This window comes from Megascapheus bottae, chromosome 4, assembly GCF_031878675.1.
Source record: "Megascapheus bottae isolate mThoBot1 chromosome 4, mThoBot2.hap1, whole genome shotgun sequence".
Classification (NCBI taxonomy): domain Eukaryota; kingdom Metazoa; phylum Chordata; class Mammalia; order Rodentia; family Geomyidae; genus Megascapheus; species Megascapheus bottae.
The window spans coordinates 50,350,748-50,375,539 of NC_143512.1; the positions used below are offsets into that span (position 1 = coordinate 50,350,748).

At 39.6% G+C, this 24,792-nt stretch overlaps 1 protein-coding gene across 6 annotated transcripts in view; it reads right to left on the reverse strand.

The window, feature by feature from the left end:
• The window catches only part of Kif2a (kinesin family member 2A), a 60,140-nt gene extending 39,760 nt beyond the window's left edge, over positions 1-20,380 (reverse strand). For 2 of the 6 annotated variants that reach the window (XM_090331887.1, XM_090331886.1), the window contains exon 1: positions 20,050-20,380. In XM_090331887.1, the coding sequence (XP_090188013.1) occupies positions 20,050-20,113 (64 nt within the window). In that variant the 5' untranslated portion in view covers positions 20,114-20,380. Of the gene's footprint in view, positions 1-5,665; positions 6,269-19,288; positions 19,550-20,049 lie in introns of those variants that run through there. The other 4 variants (XM_090331891.1, XM_090331890.1, XM_090331888.1 and 1 more) reach the window with 4 other exon arrangements.
• Between the last annotated feature and the right edge of the window lie 4,412 nt (positions 20,381-24,792).

The following is a 24,792-nucleotide window of genomic DNA, read 5'->3' on the forward strand; positions in this document are numbered from 1 at the left end:
TAAAGTGATCAGAAAAATTCAAGCTATCTTTGTCCCAGTTTGGGGGGTAGGAGTGGAAAACAAATACATGAATTCCGTATTTCAGGACTTTAAAATTAATTATGATCTTCAAAATTAATTATGATTATTATTGATATTAGCATTATTTAATTTGCAAGAACCTCTATATTTATTGAGCTGTCAAAAACAAGTTTTACACAATGACAATTGTTTTTTTGGTTTCTGAAAACAGGATCCTATTATATGCTTCCCAGTTCACAGCTGAATTCACAGCAGCTGTGAGGCTAAGAAATGCCAGCAACCAATTAAGCTGGCATAAACCTTCTCTAGCATATAAAGTATAATTGGCTACAAATGTAAAAAAGCCAAAATAAGCTACTCAAGAATACTAATAAAACTGCATTAAGAATCAGAATATTTAACACCTAACACATACATGCATTTTTACTTCAAAAAGAACAGTTTTACATTAGGACAAATATTTTTTAAAAATCAATTCTTTTCAGATCAAGCAGTTATTTTTCAAACACTGCAGCTGTTACTGACATACCCAGGATTACAAACTCAGTTTTTTTCCTGTTTCTAAACTCTAATTATAGGGTAGAGATATGAGTAAACAAATAAGTCTTTCTAAAAGGTGAACATTATTTTTACCAGTACCTTTTTAAAGATCTATGAAATTTTTTTCACACTTTTAAGATATTAAAATCATAATAAAATTTGCAAAACTAAAGCATGTAAGAATAAACAACTAAGCCAAGCATGACAAATCAAGTTTATAGGCCCAACAGTGGGAGAGCTGAGACAAAAGGATTGAGATTGAGGCTATTTTGGACTATACAGAGTTCCAGGCAAGCCTAGGTTATATAGAGATTCTTAATTCTAATACAGTGAAGGAGCCAAGCCAGTGACTCATGCCTGTAATCCTAGCTACTCAGGAGGCTGAGATCTGAGGATTGTGGCTCAAAACCAGCCTGGGCATGAAAGCCCGTGAGACTCTTATCTCCAGTGCTGTGGCTCAAGTGGTAGACCACTAACGTTGAACTGAAGAGCTCAGGGACAGTGCGCCCAGGCCCAGAGTTTAAAAAAAAAGAATGCGGTTTAGGAATGTAATTTAGTATTAAGAGTGCTTGGCTAGTGTGCACGAAACCCTGGGTTTGATTCCTCAGCACCACATAAAGAGAAAAGACTAGAAGTGCTGCTGTGGCTCAAGTGGTGGATTGCTAGTTAACCCTGGGCAAAAGAAGCTCAGGGACAGTGCTCAAGCCCCAGTACTGGCAAAGGAAAGGAAGAAAGGAAAGAGAGAGAGAAAGAGAGAGAGAGACAAGATCCAAATCTTTGGGAAATGTTATAATCTACTGGTTTTATCTTAAATTTAATAATACGGGAAAAAGGAAGGCAGCAGTAGCATACCTATAACTCTAGCCATTCAGTTGAGAAGCGAAAATCTTGGTGTGGGGCCAACAAATTCAAGAGATTCTCATCTCCCATTAACCAGCTAAAAGCAAGAACTGGAAGTGTGACTCAAGTATCAACTGTAAGCAAAGAAATCAAGGCAGAGCTTGAGACCCAGTTGGTGTCCTACCTAGTACAAGCACTAGATAGATAGATAGATAGATAGATACAAATTATTCATACACACATACATGCAGGATGTGTATTTCAGTAACATTTTTACACATGCTTTGAAACATGTCATTAGTGATTGATATATATCCATGTAATGAACAAATATCATTTAGATAGCAATAAACCTAAGGTTCCCAAGTGGATCTATTTTGTTGTTGTTGTTTTGTGCTGGTTGGTACTGGGACTTTAACACAGGGTTTCATTCAGCTTTTTTACCTGAGGCTGGTGCTCTTGCACTATAAGAATCTCATGGGGCCGGGAGTTTGGCCTAGTGGTTAAAGTGCTTGCCTAGCATGCATGAAGACCCGGGTTCGATTCCTCGGTACCACATACATAGAAAAAACCCGGAAGTGGTGCTGAGGCTCAAGTGGTAGAGCTCTAGCCTTGAGAAAGTCCAAGGACAGTGCTCAGGCCCTGAGCTCAAGCCCAGGACTGGCAAAAAAAAAAAAAAAAGAATCTCATGAACTTTCATGTCCAGGCTGGCTTTGAACCTTGATTCTCAGATCTTAGCTAGGATTACAGGTGTGAGCCACCAGTGCCCAGCTTTTAATCCAGTTTTTAATTGCATGATATAAAGTGGCAGAAGTTTGAGGTCATTGTGTTCTATGGTGATTTATCAGGATTCTCTTCCGATAGGAAGTGACCAGGTATCTGTTTATCAACTATTTTGTAAGCATGTGTATTCTACACACCCTCTAGAAACAAAGCTGTTATGCCAGGCACTTGGTCTGAATATGTAGTTATAAAATTACAGGATTTTATAAGCCAGGAGTGTAGCATAGTGATAGAGGGCTCACCTAGCATGCACAAACCCTGAGTTTGATTCCTTGGTACCACATACACAGAAAAAGCCAGAAGTGGTGCTATGCCTCAAGTAGCCTTGAGCAAAAAGTATCCAAGGACAGTGCCCAGGCCCAGAGTTTAAGCCCCATGACTGACAAAAGAAAAATTACACAATTTTATAATAAAATTTACTTTGGGAGCTGAAGGTGTGGTTCTAATGGTAAAGAGTGCCTGCATGGCAAATGTGAAGTATTTGCCTTAGTACCACCAATAATATAATGATGATGATGAAACAGTAAAGAGAAAAATGTACTTTTTTGCTCTTAGAATAGCAATATATGTGTGCTGTTCTTCATAGTCCATGATAGGTACAGAAGGCTATAACTAGATTATATCAGGATAATTCTTGAATTCTCTGCACAAATCCTTTCAAATTATGAAGTTGTTTTCTGATTGAAAATTGAAGGGTTTACTAAAGGCTTTTTAAAAAACTAGATGTACTACTAGGTGAACATCAATGGCTTACAGCTATAATCCTAGCTACTCAAAAGTCTAAAACCTGAGGGATATGGTTCAATGAAAAAATCAGTGTCTTGTTTCCAGTTAACCAGCAAAAAGTTAGGACCAGAAACATGGCACTAGAATCTTTCTAAATGATGAACATTATTTTTACCAGTACCTCTTAAGATCTAAGAGTTTTTTCTTTTCACCTTTAAGGTATTAAAAACATAAAAAAATTTGCAAAACTAAAGCATATAAGAATAAACAACTAGCCAAGCATGAAAAATCAAGTTTATAAGTCCAGCACTGGGCGGGCTGAGACAAAAGGATTGAAACTGAGGATATTTTGGACTATAGAGATTATGAAACATTATTTTAAGGAAAATACATAAGAAAATATTACAAAAACTGTTATTTAAATAATGAAAGGCTTGCAATCCAAAAATTCACATGGTATAACAGTGCTGGAGGAAAAAACACTAAACTTTAAACTCTATTCAAAGCTGTAGTAATAAGAACAGCTAGGTATTTGCAAAAGAATAAGCCTGAACACCAAGACATGTGAAAGGGCAACAGTGTATGTGAATCAATGCACCTTCCATCTGGCAAATATCATGTAACCCTTCTATTAATTACAACAAAAAATATATTTAAAAAAAGAATAAGCCTGAGGACCAATGAAATAAAGAGTAGAAAACTCAGAAACGGCCAGGTGAGTGTTCTTCCCTGTAATCCTAGCTACTCAGGAGGCTGAGATCTGAGGATCAAGGTTCAAATCCAGCCAGGTACAAAGGGACCTGAAACTTTTATCTCCAATTAACCTCTAGAAAAATGGGAAGTGGGTCTTGGCTCCAGAGTAGGGCAGTAGCCTTGAGCTGAAGAGCTCAAGGACAATGCCCAGGCCTAGGGGTAGAGCAGTAGCCTTGAGCTGAAAAGCTCAGGGACAGTGTCCAGGCTGAGTTCAACCCCCATGACCCCTACAAAAAAAAAAAAGAAAAGAAAAGAAATGAAGCCGCAGACCTATAGCCATCTAATAATTGAAAAGGGAGACAAAAACACAGGCTGAAAGACTCTTCAAATGGTGCTGGCAGAATTGGCTAAACACATAGAGAAAACTGAAGTTCAATTCTTATATATCACCCTGTACTAGAATAAACTCCAAATGGATTAAAGACTCCACTATAAGACCAGATATCCTGAAAATATTACAGCAAGGGAAAGGGGAAATACTAGGGCTCCTTGGCACAGGTTGAAACTTCCTAAGATCACAGTAACAACAAATCAAAGACTGGACAAATAGGATAACAACAATGTTCCTGTAAATCTACAAATAAACCCAATGGATAGTGAAAGACAAATAATTACATATGGTTATGATTAATTATGCAACAGTCTAAACATTCACACAATAAGACCAAAGAAGGACATTCTTAGGATGATCACAGGGGCTAAATAGCCATGTGCTGCAATCATTTAAAATGATGCTTATAGAAATGAACTCCAAGAATCCAAGAAATAGAAAGGTTTTTTACTATACTGTTTGCAGTTCTTTTTTCTTCTTTTTTTTTCTTTTTTGTCACTTTCTTAAATTTCGGTACCCATAGTCATGTATGTAAGCTTATCAGATTTGGGAGGGAGAAAGGAAAGCACAGAAACAGTGGAACAAAGGGTGAACTAATTCAACAGTGACAATCACTACACACCAGGTCAGAAATGGATGTTGGGAGGGGAAAAAAGGAAGAGAATGAGGGAGGGGGTGACACTATCCAAAAGGAAATGCACTCATTACCTGATTTATGTAACTGTAACCCCTCTGTACATCTGCTTCACAATGCAATTTTTTAAATTTAAAAAAAAAAATGAATGACTATACAGTTAACAGACACACATTGTGGCTTAATTAATTACTTCAAGATAATTAATACTTTGTATTCTAATATCAACTCTATTCCTAGATGTCACAGACTAGTAAAACAGGACAGATTTGTCAGAGATCATACAACTGAGATGAGTAGCAGATCCAGCACAAGTCAGGCTGGCAAACTGATACCCAGTTTTGTTAGCTAATCTAAACAGTAATAAAAAGAATCTTTAATGAGGCCTATATAAAAATTACACCTTCAATATCAAGGAGCCATTAGAGAAGGACATCAGTTGACACTGGTTACAGTGTTGTTGCTATTTAGTAAATTCCTGGGGAATGTGACTTTGCCAAACCTAGAGACCTTTCTGTTTTACATCATTCTTCATGTTACTTTTTATGATTAAATTTAAAATCTCTAGCTTTTTCTTAGACCTTAAGGTGGAATTTTAAAACCAGAGGAGAAAAGGGAAGAGTACAGTTTAAATGTTCATGAAGAAAATACAACTTGAAAAATGGGACAAATTTTATTCAGATTGCACACAAATACAAATTTTCACTCTTACCTCATCCTCAATCTATTGAAAAGGAATGTAAAAATACTGTTCAATTCCTCTGGGGTATCAGGGAAACTTTCGATCTGATACGATGTTTTTAGTGATGACTGAATCACACTATCCACCAACAATATAGGTAGAATCATCAGTAGCTCACTGGACAGCTTTTTTTTTGGCTTTGCAATTTTTATTTGAAAATATTTAATTGACGAGTTAAAATTAGATATATTCAAAGTATCAACAGGCTCATTTGATAAACACACACACACATATGTGTGTATACATATATATATACATTGCAGACTAATTACCATAGTCTAGTAAATTGACTTACCATCACCACCCAGTTACCAATCTATGTGTGAGCACATTGTACTGACAGAGCCTAAGATCTCCTTTCTTGTCAAATTTCATGTCAATGCCCCAGTGCCATTAACAATAGACATCATGTGTTTTCTTAGATTCCCTAGACTGACTCATTTTAAAAGTCAAAGTCTGTGCCTCTCAACCAGCATCTCCTTCATTTCCCTACATCCCTCTCCAGTCCCGGGATAACTGGCATTCTCTTTTCCGTATCTATGACGTTCACTTTTTCAAAGTCACAATCACAAAATTCTCTTTCTGTCCCCGGAATGCTTCAATCAGCATCATATCTTCCAGGTCCATCCATGCATTCCCAAGTGGAAGGATTTTCTTCTTTTTTTTTTTTTTTTTTTTAACCAGTCCTGGGCTTCGGCTCAGGGCCTGAGCACTGTCCTTGGACTTTCTCAAGGCTAGCGCACTACCACTTGAGCCTCAGCACCATTTCTGGCTTTTTTCTATGTATGTGGTACTGAGGAATCAAAACCGGGTCTTCGTGCATACTAGGCAAGCACTCTACCACTAGGCCAAACTCCCGGCCCCTCTTCTTTTTTTTTATTAAAGAATTTATTAACATTGATTTTTACATCATATTTTAAATGACAAGTTTAACAAACAAGTGTTCAAGAAGGGAATCTCTATATACAATCACTGGGACGTAGTTTCTAGAACTTAGTCCAAATTAGGCTAAGAGTTTGTATGTCATAGAAACATATTAATTTATGAAATAAAACATTGTCTAGAGAGTCATAGGTTTTTATGTCTATAGTTATAATTATATTCCCATTACCATGTCCATAGCATTGGGTATGAAAAATATTGAGTCCTCGCTCTTGTACTCTTTGGATTTAATAGCCACATATTAAGGATACCATGCGCCTTTTGTTCCTTAGGTCTTGACTTGTCTCACTCAACATGATTCGCTCTAGATTCATCCACTTCCCTGTGAATGCCATTATTTTATCTTGTCTGTTGGCTATGTAGAATTCCATTGTGTGTGTGTGTGTGTGTATATATATATATATATATATATACCACATTTTCTGTATCCATTCATCTGCAGTAGGGCATCTGGATTGGTTCCATCGCCTGGCTATTGTGAATAGTGCAGAGATGAACATAGCTGAGCAGGTGTCCTTATCATATCTTGCATTATTATGTTCAGGGTAGATGCCCAGAAGTGGTATGGCAGGATCATGGGGAAGGTCTTTTTTCAGTTCTTTAAGAAACCTCCACTCTGCTTTCCAGAGTGGCTGAACTAGTTTACATTCCCACCAGCAGTGTAGTAGGGTTCCCTTTTCTCCACAACCCCGCCAGCAACTGTCATTGTCTGAGTTCAAAATCTTGGCCATTCTTGTTGGGATAAGGTGGTATCTTAGGGTTGTTTTTATTTACATTTCCTTTATGACTAGAGATGATGAACATTTTCTCATATGCTTTTCTGCCATTTTAATCTCTTCTTCTGATAAGTCTCTCTTTAGTTCCCTTGCCCATTTAGTGAATAGTTTGTTGGGTTTGGGGGGATTAGTTTCTTGAGTTCCCTGTAGATACTGGATATTAAGTATTTGTCAGATGTATTATTGGTGAATATCTTTTCCCAGTTGTTTGGCTGTCTCTCTACTTTTGTGACTACGTTTTTATCTGTACAGAAACTTTTTTATTTTTAGGTAGTCCCATTTATCGAGTCCACTGGACAGCTTTTTAAAGTTCCATTCTGAGTTTGCATAAGGTAGTAAGAAAATATAATAATAAAAAGTATATCATAGGGCCAGGAGTTTGGGCCTAGTGGTAGAGTGCTGGCCTAGCATGCACGAAGACCTGGGTTCAACTCCTCGGTATCACATACATAAAAAAAGTTGGAAATGGTACTGAGGTTCAAGTGGTAGAGCTTAGCCTTGAGAAAGTCCAAGGATAGTGCTCAGGTCCTGAGCTCAAGCCCAGGACTGGCAAAAAATAAGTCTATCATAGTACTATTTTCATATTTAGTGGTTGGGATAAGAGTAAAAGTTTTTAAGTGGTCAAAGTAATGCTCGGCCGGGAGTTTGGCCTACTGGTTGAGTGCTTGCCTGGCATGCACGAAGACCCAGGTTCGATTCCTTGGTACCACATACATAGAAAAAAGCCAGAAGTGGTACTGAGGCTCAAGTGGTAGAGCTCTAGCCTTGAGAAAGTCCAAGGACAGTGCTCAGGCCCTGAGCTCAAGCCCAGGACTGGCAAAAAAAGAAAAAAAAAGTAATGTTCAAAAAAAAACCCACTAAAATTATGTGCGAATGACTGATTCTAAGAGAACTAGTAAAAACTGACACACAGCAGTAAAAATTGATGGCACAAGGCTTATTGACTAAAACACAGTTTAATTAAAAGATTTTCATATACATATATTTTCTTGTATAATATTTAAGTTCGTATTAATTATTAAATAAGTTTAGAATACCACAGTGTTTTACATTGGTGTTTTTAAAGCAGCACATTATTGAGAGCCCCAAGTTCTGAAGAACTGCCTTTCAAAATTGTTCTGCTGAATACATCAAGCAATGCTCCCTAGTATAAATTTTAATTTACTCAAAAGGGAATTACACATGAATACAATAGAGCTATTCTATTTCCACTTCCTAGTTTCCTTTACATGCAATGTTCAAACAGGTAAATTCATAAAGACAGAAGGTTAAGATTAACAGACACCAGAGGATACCTGTAAAGAGGTACATATTTCCAAATATCTACACTACATGGACAAACATATTTAAGTAAAAGAAATTTTTTTCCAATTTTTTTTTTTTTGCCAGTCCTGGTGCTTGAACTCAGGGCTTGGACATTGTCCTTGGACACATTTTGCTCAAGGCTAGCACTATGCCATTTGAGCCACAGCGTCACTTCTGACTTTTTCTTTGTATTTGGTACTGAGGAATCGAACCCAGGGCTTCGTGCATGTTAGGTGAGCACTCTACCACAAGGCTACGCTCCTAGCCTCTGTTCCAATTTTTTTTTTTTTTTAAATAAATTGTCTCCTGAAAGGAGAAACTGGTGACTAGGGAATGGGCAAGCACAGGCATGAGACTTTTCAGTTATGTGTAGCTTTTTACTACATAACTGCTTAGTACTGGGGGTTTTATTAGTGTTCAAAATAGTTTATTAAATTTTTTAAGTACATTGTAAGAGCACATTTTCTCTGATGCCTGGAGATAAAACTATACAAATTATTTTTTTAGACTGTCAAAACTTAGCTAAGCTCTGGTACCTCAAACCTGCAATCCTAGCTATTCAGGAGGCTGAGATCTGAGGATCACAGTTCAAAGCCAGCCTGGACAGTAAAGTCTGTGAGATTCTTACTTCCAATTAACCACAAAAAGATGAAAAGTAGAGCTGTGATTCAAATATCAGAGAGCTAGCCTTGACCACAAAAGCTCAAGGACAGTGTCCACCAGCCAACCCCAGAGTTCAAACCCCAGGACTGGCAAAAAAAAAAAAAAAAAAAAAAGAATAAAAAGAAAGGAGAAAGAGAGAAAGAGAGAAAGAGAGAAAGAGAGAAAGAGAGAAAGAGAGAGAGAGAGAGAGAGAGAGAGAGAGAGAGAGAGAGAGTCAAAACTTGAAGAGGGGAGTAAAAGAACAAAGCTATTAGTTCTTAACAGGAAACAAACAGGAAATAAATAATTGAAAAGTATGCAGAAAGGATAAAAAAGGAGCAAGGTTCATAGGAATATATTGAAAATGTATTGACATGTGTGGAAATAAAAATCTACTGTAAAATGTTAGTTCATAATAAATAAATAAAATATATACAGAAAGAAAAGGGGAGGAGAAAACCTATAAACAGGGCCCTGTACTAGGAAGTCAGGATATAGTAGAACTTGAGCCTATACAGATAGATATTACCATCTCATTTTGACAGAATATGGGAGATTCCCAGTCTAGGAATCAAGGAAGAATGGAATACTAAACAAAGGCCAAAACGAGAAACAGCTTTACCCAAGTAGAGTGCTCTAAGGAAGTTCAGTAAGTCTGGATCAAATAACAAAATAGTACTACTTTTTATCAAAGTGGACCCTTTTTTTCTGTCAAATTCTGTGAGAACTGTTTTTGCCAGGTAGCTTAGCCCTATCCTATACTTGTTGCACTTTAATTTTAAAAATCTTGTTACATTCTAATTGGGGTGAGGTGAAATCTCAAAGTTGCTTTAATTTGCATTTCTTTTATGGCCAGAGATGTAGAGCATTTCTTCATATGTCTATTGGCCACTTTTATTTCCTCTTCAGAGAAGTCTCTAAGTCTTTAGACTTACTAGTATTTCAGCTGTGAATACAGTCATAACTTACTTTTACTAGAATCCTATAGTTAAAAGCAATGTGTCACTTTTAATAAGACTATAACACAAATAGAACATAAAGAAAAAAAATCTGTATATTATCATTTGCAGTCAACTTCCATTATAAGCTATTATTGAAGAAGTAAAAACAGGGGGTGTGGGGGGGGAGGGAAATGGGTACCAAGACATGTGAAAGGGTATCAATGTATGTGAATTAATGCACCTTCTATCTGGCAAATATCATGTAACCCTTTCACTAATAACAATAAAAAAAATTTTAAAAAAGAAGTAAAAACATAACCCATATATAATCCCAAAAGAAGAAATTTAATTAAAAAAAAAAACAAAGATCAGCAGAAGGCCAGTAGTTTAGGCTTATAATCCTAGCTCCTCAGGAGGTCTAGGTTTGAAGACAGCATGGCCAGGAAAGTCTTTGAGACATCTCCAACTAATCAGAATACAACACTGAACTGAAGGTATAGCTTAAGTGGTAGAGCATTACCCTAGAGTAAAAAAAACTAAGTGAGAACGAAAGGTCCTGAACTCAAACGTGGAACTAGCAGCATATGTGAGCAATATGTATGTATGCACACATGCACATACATACAGGATGTACACAAGCACACACAACCACTAAATGTAGAGGCCCTCAAACTGATACATTACATAAACAGACTCTTACCAAGTTAATCTTAACATTTTCCCAGCAATACTACTTGCACAAGTAACATGAAAATTCTTTCATGTGATAACATATCTTCCTTGTCTAAAGTCTTGTGAGCAGAAGAGCCTAAACTTAAGATAATGGCATAAATGATTGGAGAAGACAATCATTTTCCTTTGTTATTTGTTTTTTCTTGTAGTGCTGGGAATAAAACCCAGGACCCTGCTTCTCATCAATGAGCTACATCTCTAGCATTAGAGTGTCTTTGGAGACATAGAAAACAAATACAGCTATTTGGTATTTTGTAGACATCAGATGAAAGGGCACATAATGGTCATCAGCAAATACTACCTGGATTAATTTTTTTTAAATCCCTAAAACAAACTATCTTACACAAAAACAAAGTATTACATAATAAATTATTTGACTTCCCAAGCCTGAACAGCCCATAGTACATGAAGACTGGGGGGTGGGAGGGAAAGAGGACATGTTAGGCCAGGCATTAGTGGGTCACATCAGTAATCCTAGCTACTCACAAGCTGAGATCTCAGGATCCCAGCATGAAAAATCCATGAGACTCTTATCTCTAATTAAACTATCAAAAAGCTGCCGCAGATTTGTGGTTCCAGTTGTAGAGCACTAGTCTTGACAGGAAAAGCCAAGAGATAGTGAGAGGTTCTAATTCAATCCATGAGTTGGCACAAAAATTTTAAAAATGAGTCATATTAAGCACACCAAAACCTCTTACATTGGCAAATAAACTCCACATGACAATAATAAGAGAACAAAATTTTACTTTTAATTACATGGCTGAACTTCATTCTTAATATGTTATAAACTCTTATCATTAATTGGTCCATTATTTTTAGGTTTTGGGGGGGTAATGGTGATTGAATTCAGAGCCTCATGTATGCTAGGCAAGCATATAAGCCCCCATCTAAAACGTCTAAAAATGTCAGACTAACATCCTCCCCTTCCTTTTAAAGTTCGCAGCAAAATTATGTGGCACATCCAGAGATTTCCCTACCTCCCACCAGCACAGTCACCCCCACTATCACTATCAAGTATGCTTGTTACCACTGATAAAGCTACACTGACACATGATTATCCCACAGTCCTTGGGTTACATTAGGGTTCACTTCTGTGTCTTTGAGCAAATGGATAATGTGTATCTATAGAATTTATATACAGAAATTCACTGGCTCCAAATTCCCTGTGCTCTGCCTATTCATGCTTCAACTATCTTTCAAAGTCATAAAGTGCAAATAGTAGTTGAGTCTAACCCCAAATGAAATTTAGAATAGTAAGCATATACAAGAGAAGGGAGGAAAGGGCCCCAAATAAGAGCAAAGGAAAGGCAGCACTTTGGGAGGAAGAGGGCATGAGGAAATTGCAACCAGGTCTAGGCATTGATAACCCAGGGTCTGGCACATGCTAAGCACATGTTCTACCATTTTAGCTATACACTCAGCTCCCAGCTCCATTTCAAGAATCAAAACATTGCAACTCTTAAAAGAACTGAAGCCTGATTCTTTTAAGTACTGTTTTTCCTTCCCATTCTGTTCCAGGAATTCTGACTATTGGCTCAGTCTTAAGACAAAAGTTAGTTTAGTAAATTTGTGCTACATGTAAACATTTTATTCCAAGTGTCTCATACCTAAAAGTTATTTTTAAGATATTAGTGGCAAAAAGCCTAAACTGGATGGTCTTTTTGGTATGATATGAATACAGTTAGCCCGTCTATGCAGCACAAGTGATACAATGCCATATAACACCACTCCTATTGCACTGTTCAACATCTCATCTGCTCCTAATTATTTTTCACCTCTATGCTGAGCAATCTTACACAATCTACTCTATTTTCTTTTTTTTATATTTTTATTGTAATTAATAAAAGGGTTACATGATACTTGCCAGATAGAAGGTGCATTAATTCACATATATTGATACCCTTTCACATGTCTTGGTCCCCATTACCCTCCCCTCCACCCTCCACCCCCCACCCCTATCCAATTTCAAATAACCAAATACAAATAAATCCAATATATCAGATAACAACGTGAGATACTGTAACAATATGAGATAACCAAGGGACAGCAAAAGAGATGAGAGATAACATAGTACATTAAGGACAATAATCATTCATTGTATGGCTTTTGTTTCAATATCCTGGAGGTCTTTTCAATTAGCTTCATACTATATGGCCTTATGTATCAAGGTTTTGCTCTATTGCAGATCTCTGCTAGTAGAGTCCAATGTTTCTACTGATTATGACAAATGAGGGGAACCATTGAGCCTAATTTCCTTTTAGTCTGGCTTACTTCACTCAATATGATTTTTTCTAAGACTTTCCATTTCCTAACAAATGGGGCGATGCCGTTTTTTCTGACAGTAGCATAGAATTCCATTGTGTACAAATACCACAACTTGTTGATCCACTCATCAACTGAGGGACATCTAGGTTGGTTCCATATTTTTGCTATGGTGAATAATGCTGCAATGAACATTGTTGTGGTAGTGGATTTAGTATGCCCTAGTTTCTGGACGATTAGGTAAATGCCAAGTAGTGGAATTGCTGGGTCATAGGGGAATCTACTCTACTTTCAGTGTACTATTCTCTCTCTAATCTATCATGAATCACTGGCTAACTTCTATTACTGCTTTTAGGGGATTAAGTCCTGTAGTGGTTTCCAGGTGTCCTACAAATTAATTCCAAGGTCATTACCATTGCTTCCAAGTCTTAACAAGGTAACCAAGATTATCCGTCTTCCCCAAGTTTTCCGTATGTCAACTTCTTACCCTTTTTTATAACTTTCACCTCACAGGCCTTTATTTGCAGCTTAGCAACTTCCTTCCAAGTTGTGCCACAAGCCCAAGTACCACACCTACCCCTCAAGGTACTGATGCATTGGTGATCTTCCTCCCACTATTTATAATTCATTTTCCATGAGAAGTCTTGTCAAGTCAACCACTAAGAGATGCTATTTTTTCTAAAACAATGAATTACAATGCTGGCTCACATTGGAATCTGTGTAAAGTTTCTCTTCTATAAAATAGAGACACCTTATAGGGTGTCATGAAAAATCAAAACATTATGTATTGTATACATTTAGCAAAGCAACTAACTTATAAAGAACACACATTTTAAATTTCTTCAGGTATCAAGAACAACAACGGCTGGGTAATGGTGGCTTACACCTGTAACCCTAACTACTCAGGACCTAACTATATCAGAGGAATCACAAGTCAAAGCCAGCCAGGAGAAAGTTTGTCAGACAAATCTCAACTAACAGTTGGGTATGGTAGTTTGCCCCTGTCATCTCAACTATGAAAAAAGCTAAAACAAGGAGAATCAAAGTTCCAAGACATTCTCTGCAAAAACAGTTCATCAGCCCACATCTCAAAAAAAAAGCTGAGTGTGATGATATATGCTTATCATGCCAGCTAGACAGAACATTGGAAGGAAGGCTGTAGTCCAGACTAGCCAAGACAAAAAGCTGATCATATCTCAAAAATAACCAAAGCAATATGGGCTAGAGGCTTGTCTTAAGCAGTGGAGTGCCTGCATAACATCCAGGAGACCTTAGTTCAAATCCCAGCACTGCCCACCCCAAAATAACAACTGATTGACTTTCTAAAGTCAGAAGTCAAATAGAATGAAACACTGATGCTAATTGTTCCCTACTATATGTATACATACATGTATGATATATGAGATATATTAGAGAAAATGGATCTGGGTCTTCCATCCTATTAGGGATTTTACACACACACACACCTTTCTTTATTTAAATAGACACAGGTTTAACTTTTAAATTATGCTTGTAAAAAAAAAAGTGGTAGACTGCTCACCTAGCATGCATGAAGAAGCCCTGGGTTCTTGTCCTCGGTACCACATACACAGAAAAAGCCAGAAATGGTGCTGTGGCTCAAGTGACCGAGTGCTAGCCTTGAGAAAAAAGTGTCCAAGGACAGTGCCTAGGCCCTAAGTCCAGGCCACAGCTTAAAAAAAAAAAAAAGGAAAAAGTGACACAGAGCCTTTCCCTAGAAATCAAGTGGCTAGACAATGAATACAGACTACTGGCTTTTTGTGATACTACTTGAAGTAACAAGTGAATGGCTAATGAAAAGAGCTTCTCAAAAAGCCTTACCTTCCTGAAAGACCTTTATAACTGATAATATATGTGTGTGTGTATATATATATATATATCTGGGGCCGGGAGTTTGGCCTAGTGGTAGAGTGCTTGCCTAGCATGCACGAAGACCTGGTTTCAATTCCTCGGTACCACATACATAGAAAAAGCCGGAAGTGGTGCTGAGGCTCAAGTGGTAGAGCTCTAGCCTTGAGAAAGTCCAAGGACAGTGCTCAGGCCTGGAGCTCAAGCCCAGGACTGGCAAAAAAAAAAAAAAAAAAAAAAAAAAAATCTATCAGAATAATTTGATTTTCCCACTCTGGCAAATTTAAGCTATGTATAAACTGGTAGTTTTCTGGGTTTTTTCCACAGTAGTAGCAGAGAGAATTTTATTACAGGTACTTGTGCATCTCAAAAATGAATATATACAAGTATATATACAAAGTATAAGCATACAACAACAGAAAACGTCTGCTAACATTTAGAAAGGTAACATGCTTACATTCAGCATGTAAAGATGAACTAGTAGAATAAAAATGTGGCAAAGTGTGCAAAGAGCTAGGCTATTACATCTTTGCTAAAGATTGCGCTCCATAATTTCCAAAATTCCTGATGGGTTCTTTGAAGTCTTCAATTTCTTCTAGTTTTTCAAATGTTTTAATTATGCTCCCCCCCTTCAATTAAGAAGCAATATTTTCCTCCCACAATTTTAGGTTTGGAGACATTCTAGCAACTATAACGTATCAGGGATCATTACAATGTGGCTCTACAATAATGCTCTGTGGTGCCTTTCCCATGAGTGAGAAGCAATTTCCTACATCTTTATCAGATGGTAGAAAACTGCATATCGTTGTGAATAGACAATTCCTGTCATAATTATAGACAGCTGCTTTCTACACTATACAAGGGAAGTTCTTGAACACTACTGCCAAGCTAAATAAATCTAGCCAGATTCTTTTGACTTAGGACTCAGTTTCCACATTTATAAAAATGAGAAATAGATAATAAAAAAAATTCTTTTAAACCAGGCTGAAATAGTCTAAGATTCCCTTCAGAAGATCACATATATTAACATTGTGACTAAAAAATCCCAAAGACCAATGCCTTACTAGTAGGAGCTTTCAAATACTCAATATTTTTTGCCCCTCCCTCAGTCCCGAAGGATAATCACAGCTACCACGTAACTGGTATATTTCACAGTGTAGATTTTTAAAAACAATCCTAAAACAAAGATAATCAAGCTAGGGCCTGGAGTTTGGCCTAGTGGTTAAAGTGCTTGCCTAGCATGCATGAAGACCCGGGTTCGATTCCTCGGTACCACATACATAGAAAAAAGCTGGAAGTGGTGCTGAGGCTCAAGTGGTAGAGCTCTAGCCTTGAGAAAGTCCAAGGACAGTGCTCAGGCCCTGAGCTCAAGCCCAGGACTGGCAAAAAAAAAAAAAAAGATAATCAAGCTACTTAATCTTATGAGTGTAATCTTTACAGTCACTGGGTTCCAATAGCAAAATACATGGGAGAAAAGTGACTTTCCAGAAACCACTCCAATTTTTATACCAGCTTATCTCTAGTGACTGTATATAACCTATAGAGTTCAAATTAAACTCCTCCTAAAACACCAGGAAAAAAGCTAGACTGGCTTTAACAATTCAATCTATCGGATGATCCTGAACTATGAGGCCATCAGAGTAGAGGTCCACAATCAGAAGGTGAATTATCAGTCAGGACAGTATCACTTTCCAGTAAGATTTCAGCTAAATGGTTAATTTAAATGCTTAAAAAACAAAAATTCAATAGTGAATAATTCTTAACTATTAGGTATATGATTAGTGAAGGGGAATAGAATAATGCAAGCAATGTAAGAACCTATTAAATACTTTATTCACATAACATACTTAATCTATTTGAAACAATACAGTAGTCAGGCACTTCTCCATGGCATTTTCTTTTTTCTTTTTGTGGGTCATAGAGCTTGAACTTGGCCTGGGCGCGGTCCTGGAGCTCTTCAGCGCAAGGCTACTGCCCTACCCCTGAGCCTGGACATTGACCCTGAGCTCTTCAGCTCAAGGCTACCACCCTCCCCTGGAGCCAAGCCCCACTTCCCATTTTCTAGAGGTTAACTGAAGAGTCTCAGGTCCTTTTATGCCCGGGGTTTGAACCTTGACCCTCAGATCTCAGCCACCTGAGTGCTATACAGGTGTGAGCCACCGCGCTGGGCTTCCATGGCATTTTCTATCCCATACATTCTCCCAGTATAGTATGATAATATATTAAGATTTATACATATGAATGGAGGATTAGGGAATTCAGAAACCTACTACTCATCTGGTTTTAGTAATCAGTATGGACTAAGTGGGATAAGTATTTCTGCGGGGTCTTGAAAGAAATGAGTAAGCCTTTTTTGCCTCATCCTTTTGTTTGCGGAACTTGTTTGCCAATGATGATGCTTGAACTCAGGGCCTCATGCTCTTGCTTGCTTTCTTCCCTCGAGGCTGGTGCTCTACACCAATTGGGCCACACCTCCACTTCTGGACTTTTGCAAGTTAATTAGAGATTAAAAAGTCTCACAGATTTTACTTCAAAAAACAATCCTCAGATTTCAGCCTTCTGACTGGCAAGGATTACATCCATGAGACACTAGCATTTGGCCTTGATATTGTTATTCGTAAGTATCGACGGTTGGGGGAGAGGGGAAGCATGAAAATCTGAATCATGAGCAAAGTTCACCATTACTAAACAAGCAGAAAAACATCAAATCATCAGTTAACAGCAGCCTTTACTTTTTTTTTCCCTTTGGCCATTCCTGGGGTTTGAACTCAGGGCCTGAGCACTATCTTTGGGCTTTCTCAAAGCCAGAACTCTACCACTTGACCCAGAGCACCATTTCCAGCTTTTTCTAAATATGTGATACCCAGGAATCAAACTCAGTCTTCATGCATGCTAGGCAAGCAATCTACCATTAGGCCAAACTCCTTACCCCCTCCTTTACGTTTCTCAAGACACTCCATACTGTTCATTCAACTACAAAGTTTGTTTTTCTTACAATTGCCACTAGTGTTTTAACCAATACAAATCTGTTACCAAAATGGGAGGAAGCAGAACAGCTTCTTTAAGGGGGGAAGGGTGGAGCTTGAGGAAGAGTCTTCCTACACATCAATATTAACTGTGAAAGGCAATTATCATCCAATGCAATTATTCCTTTTAAGTTACTACTTTTTCCTTTCAACAGCTTTATTTAGAATCTAAGCTACTTAATTACATACACTGGTAGTGTAGTGCACTGGAAGAACTCCCTTTATTTCTTATAAGAAACTGTCTCTGAAATGCAGTTTGGGGCACATAGCTCTTGTATGTTTGGTAATTCTAGGATGGGCTCAAGGTATAGGCCGATGGAGTATTAGAAGCCTGTATGTTAGAAACACCAAAATTAAGTCCAATACATCTAAATAGAAGCTATTGGCTCAGAAAAATTGATAAATATATTTTTTGCCAGTCCTGGAACTTGAACTCAGGACCTGAGCACTGTTCTTGGGCTTTCTCAAGGCTAGAGCTCTACCACTTAAGCCACCGTACCACTGCTGAATTTTTCTATGTATGTGGTACCAAGGAAACGGACCGGGCCTTCGTGCACGCTAGGAGAGCAGTCGACCATTAGACCAAACTGCCAGCCCCTAAATATACTTTTTGAATATCATACTATTTTAAGATTTCAGTTGAAATCTAAAATCATAAATGTTTATAAGATTGCAAAGAATCTACATTTTACTATACTTCAAATAGTAAAAATCTAACTTTTGCTGATAAACAAGGAGCGTGTAGTCACTTGAAAATGGCATTAAGAGAACTCTTTCAAGACAGTTATCTGAAGAGAAGCACAAAAAAAGAAACTCCAAGTAAAGGGACAGGCCTCTTTTCGCTAGACTTACTGGTAACTTCTAACGCTCTAAGTGGTATAATTTATCTTTTCATGTACAAGACACTGCTTCTAGCTGTTACCGCCAATTATCTCCACTACAATAAAGGAAAAAGAGCATTTTTTATAGGATCTTCTGAAATTTCATAGATAATATGGAAACGCACATGTCAATTCATATAACTTGGTCAAACCTGGTAGAAACCAAGACGATGTGGATGTGAAGCTACCCATATTACTAACTAGCCTAAAGGAAGAATATGTCATAAACTGAGTTTTTTAAACTGGGTCTAGAAGAGATGAAGACATTAACATGTTCAAGCCCTATGTATTCTAAACATTAATTACTATGTATTGCACACGTCTATCCCTATCAATACGAAGATGGGGATAAATAAATGTACCTATCTTCCTCTGTACATTTTCTCCTTTACAATATAAATGACGTCCGCATCCCCAAGCTAGTGACATAAATCGTTTTCCTCAAGAGGAACCCACGGAAAACATACATGAACCCAGGGCTCTTTAAAAGAAAAGGAAAAAAAAAAAAATGTGTCTTTACCTCCCCTTTCACTTTCCTCAGTTACCTCTCCAGAATGTGTGAAAATATCAACATCCGGTCTCCGGCCCCCGCCCTCGCGTGGACTATGTTCGTCTCTTCTCCTTCCCATTCAAGTGTCATCACCTTGGAGAAGCCCATCCGATACATTTCTTCCCGGGCTCCCCACCCCTATTCATGGCTGAGCGCCGCATTCTCCACATCCTTCTCCCCAGGAAGGGATTACCAAAAAAAAAAAAAAGCAGCGGCGTGCCGGGGGAACCGCATCCCGCGGGGCCGGACGACCCCACCCGGCGGGGCTGCCCCCCCACCCGTGCCTGGGCCGGGCCAGGGGTTCCCCTAAAGACTGCAGCCGCGGGTCTCCAGGCTCCTCCCTCCCCCCAGCCGGGACCCGGCGGGTACCAGGCCCAGGCCCGGAGGCGCGCGCGGCGGGGGTCGGCCCCCAACGACGCCCGCCCTCGGCCCGCCGGACGTCCACCCGGGAGGCCGGAGGCCGCGGGAGGGGAGCGGGCTCCCCTGCCCCCCACAGGGTCCCGCCGCGACGCCGGGGCCCCGGCCTCCCCCGCGGCCCGGCTCCCCGCACTGCAGCGGCGCCGGGCGGACCCCACGCCGGCCTCGCTCGCACACACGCCACACACACAAAAGCGCCGCGGCCGCCGCCTTCCGCCCCCACGGCCCGCGGAGCAATCAGCGAGCCGGCTGGCGGCCGCGTCCCCGCTGCTCGCTCGCTCGCAACCGCACAGGGGCCTGGGGCGGGCGGGGCCGGGCGGGGCCGGCGGCGCGGCTCACCATCGCTGCGCTTGATCTCCACGTAAATCCCGATCTGGATCTTGCCGAAGTTGGCCGCTGCCATCACCTCATCTGGAGCGGCGGCTGCGGGCCGAGGGAGGGGGACCAGAGGGCGGAAAAGGCGGGGAGGGGAGGGGGTGGGCGCGGGAGGGGGAGCGGTGGCCCGCGGCCGCGCCGGCCCGGGAGACAGCGTGAGCACCAGCGGGGAGGCCCCCCGGCCAGGAGAAGCGGCGGTGAAGCGGGAGGAGGTCCCAGGACCTGCAGGCGGACGAGAGGACGAGCGCTCCGGGGCGTCGGAGTGAAGCGAGGGCCGGGGCTGTGAGGCGGCGCGGGGGAGAGTGGGAGGGCCCGCGCGCCGCCCGCCCGGGAGCCGACGCTGGGAGACGGGCGCCGCGCGCCTGCGCAGAACACACGGCCGGCGCCGTCCTCCAGGCCCGCCCGCCCTCCCGCCTCCCCCGCCCCGCGCCCCAGTCGGGCGGGTGGCGGGAGCGGAGCGCGCGCGCGCGCGCACTCTGACCCCGGACGCGCCCGCCCGTCGCGCATTTGATTCCAGCGCGCGCCCTGGAAGACGCGGGAAACGGCGTGGTGTCTGCCTTGGACAGCAGCAGCTCCCCTTTTCTCCCCCACCGTGTGCCTCTCGGCCTCGGGCTCCTCATCCTGTGCTGGAAAAGGGGGGATGAAGAACCGTTGGGGTCGGAAGGAAGACCCACTTCTCAGGGGCCTCCTCCCCGCCCTCCGTCTGGGTTTATGACCCTCGGCGCGGGCGTCGACCCGGGTAGGGTTCACGGCTCACTCGTCCAGTATGGCCGGCGCCTGTGACTCAAGGACAGAGGTCCAGACATCAGATTGAACCAGGGATGTGCCTTTTGCGCAGTCACTTGACTGGTCGGACTGCAATCGCAATGTGGGGAGCAAGACTGTAAAAATAAATAATTTTTTTAAAAAAATGCCCAAACCCCACCGGCAAAAAAAAAAAAATTCCACTGAAATAATTTGCTTTTGCATTATGGATTGTGAATGGGAATATACAATAACTCATAATAATCTACACTTGAGATTTTCTGATATTTATGTTCCTAAATCTATGGAAGAAATAAAAGATCTTAACTAAAAAAAAAAAGTCCCCAAACCTGAGGCTTGATACGGAGGAAATAGATTTCATGACCCATCTTCCCTAGTCATGGTTAATTCCCTGTAAGACTAAAAAGATAATTCAAGAGTGGGAACTGGAGGGGTGTGTGTGTGTGTAAAATTCATACGTGCGTGCCTAGAGTTTCTCATTTCAAATGGATCCTAAAAAATTGTTAGAAGACTCTGTAACTTGAAGTTATTGGTGGAATACCAGTCGAAGAAGAAAGCCTCTTAAATCCATATGAAAGTAGGCATTTCTATGAGGGGAAAAAAAAAACTGGATTGGCTTTTATTCTAGAAATGATCATTTCTTATACATTTGAAGTTCTTTTTCAAAGTAAAGTTTGAACCAGGAGGGGTTTATTGGACTCTTTTACTGGACATTGTTGTATCTGAATTATGAGCTGCTTCTGTAGAAGCGCTCATTTTTTTTAAGTCACTGTGACTAAGAAGGCATCTAGTTGCTTACAAGTTCTTTAACAAATGCAAAGAAACCAAGCTATACAGCTATTAAGTAATTGCTTCATAAAGTATGTTATGATTACTGACATACACCTTGCACCCTCTGAGTTATATAATTAAGAAGTCTTAACCTTTTATCCATATACAAAGGAATTTTAGAAATATGTACATCAGCGGCTCCATAAAAATATATGAGACACCAACAAATTGAAAAACCTTTCCTGTATAAGTCATATCCAACAGGCCTAGGTATGTAGCCCAGCACATGTATTTAATCATAACATAGATCATGAGCTTTGTATACAAGTGACCTTCAGAAGAGTATAACCATAAAATGTGCAACATCAACATCCTGATTCTGCTTCAAGCATTAACAAGAAATACAATCCTAACTAGAACTACTGTTAGCAAGTACCCAGACCAAGAACTAATTGCCAAGGCATATAATCCTATTAAGAACAACTTCTGCAGTTAGGATTATATAGCAGACACTCATGTTTCTTCTATTAATTTTAACTTCTTAAACATTTTGGTATCTCAGTTACTCCTTGGATCAACCTGGAATCATAACTTCCATTCTCCAGTCACAAAGTGTTTATGAGGACAAATGAAACAAAATGGGATAATACTTTGATATTTATAAGCATAGTACATTTGTAAGTGATCTCATCCAAAAAAAAACCAAAATACCTAGTACTTACCTTAAGTCATTGGCAATTACCATTTGAGTATAAAACTGGAGACGTTATCTGAAAAGCAACTAAAGCAAAAAGGCTGTGGAGGTGTGACAAGGCATTTCCTAGCAAGTACTTGAAGCTGAATTTAAAACTTAGTACTGCCCCCCTCCTGAAAACCAAATTAAAAAATAGTATAAAAACTAAAAGGAATTTTTTAAGAAGGAATTTTTTAAAAATCCTCTTTGCCTTTAAAATTCCATTTCATAGAAATTATCCACTAATCCAGCTGTTCTCAAACTTGATTGTCCACAAGATTGAGGGAGATTATTGAACAAATTCTAGGTCTTGTCACTAGAGGTTATCATTTAGTAGATCAAATTTGAAGTCTAAGAATATATACTTTAACATATACTTCAGACCATTTTGATTCAACTGGTAAAATTTTATGTGCTTGAAAAACAATTTTTCATATGCGTTTAGAAGTAGGCAGAGAATTATCACCATTATCTGTTTTTTATTAGTCCATATCCTACTATATCCTCCGCCATTCCTTGTAGATTTATGTTTCTCTATTATGGCTTGGGTATGGCTTGGCCCCAAATGCTTCATGTGAGAGACTGGTCCTCAGTGTAATTTATAGAGGTTGTAAAGACTCTGAGATTAGGCCTAGTTTGGGGAGATTGGATTATAATGGTTCCATGCTCAGGAGGTATATTAATACCCATCTCCAGAGAGTAACTTGGGTTTTGTTTTACTAGATTAGTTTCTTTTTTTTATTGTATTTTATTGTTGGGATAATATATAGAGGGGTTACAGAGCCACCCTCACCCCCATGCTTGGCCCCTTCTGCATTGCTTTCCTTTTACTTTTCTGCCACAAGGAAGAGGGGAGGGGAGATTACTTATCAGAATCGAGAACCAAGTTGTTTGAACTTCATAGCCATCTGATTTGTATGTCAAGATAACCTCTTTTCTTTGTAAAGCCGATGACTCAGTTATTTTGGTATAGCAACACAAAACAAAAGAAGATAATCTCTAACCAGGTTATTGACCTAGACATCATGCTTTGTTTGTCACATATAAACTCTGTCTCAGTATTTTCCTCAAACCTCTGCTCTAAATTCACATTAGCATTTTCTTTAATTTCCTAGAGTTAGCTACTTCCCTGCCTTCCTTTTTACCCATCACTTCTGTGAATCCACCGCCCTATCCCAGAGCCCCATAATCTAATTCCACCCACATTCTTGTCACCTACTTTAATACATTTAGCACAAACAATATGTAATTAAATACTGATTGTACGTTACAGACTTTAACTAGAGATAGAAGAAAGTCAGTGAGAACTAGAGTCGTCAGGGGACATTTTTGGTATTAAATTCTAGCTTTTTTATTATTTTTTAAATGAGAAGCAAAGCTCACTTTTAACCAGATGTCCTTACTCCTGTGGCTTCAACTGGACCATGAAAGATGACTGTAATCTAAGTAATCAGAGTGCAGAAAAGAAAGCAGGCATAGCAAGAAAAACTTGAAGCAAGGAATTTTTACATGGCCACTTTGATGTGGCCATTTTGGTGCCAGCTAGACTATTTGGTCAAAATATAATGACCACCATTTCCTTTTTAACTAATATATATGTAAGCAGACATCCATAACCTATATTTCATCTCTAATGTTCCCTTCAAACATGATAGGTTTCTATTTCTTATTTTTGTTACCTTTATATTATTCAACCTTTAAATTAGTGTTATTAAAGTCATGATTCTTTTCCTCAGAAATATAGGATATAATGCATGTGGGCTGGTTTACAGAAGGGAGATTGGAGCGAGATAATCTGATGAGAGCTGTATCCATTGAAACTAGCTGGAAAAATCTTTAGATTGACTATAAATTCAGCAGACCTTGGAAGCCAAGGAGGGATGCTTGCCCTTGATAGGGGCATCAGCAGAAAACTCCTTGGAGAACAGGCATGAAGTGAAGTCGTGGAACAGCATGATGTGGTAGAAGAAGCACAGGCTTTGAAGTGCACCTGACCTGGTTTCCAATACCAGTTTTACTGCTTGTTATGTGTGTGGCCTTGGGCAACACACTACATTTTCTGAGTCTCAATTTTCTCATCTATAAAATGGGAATTAGAATTTGTCAGAATAATAAAGGTCTTGGCATGAAGAAATTCTTTGGAAAATAGTTGCTACAGTAATTTGGGGAATAATATTAATATAGATCTTAAATTACCAAGCTGCGCACCAGGGGCTCACACCTGTAATCCTAGCTACTCAGGAAGCTGAGGTCTGAGGATTGTGATTTTGAAGACAACCCAGGAAGAAAAGTCCCTGAGACTCTTATCTCCAATGAACCACACAAAAACCAGGATTGACACTATAGCTCAAGTGAGAGAGGGCTAGCCTTGAGTACAGTGAGGTTCAGAGGCAGTGCACAGGACCTGAGTTCAAGCATCACAAGTGTCCAAGGGCGGG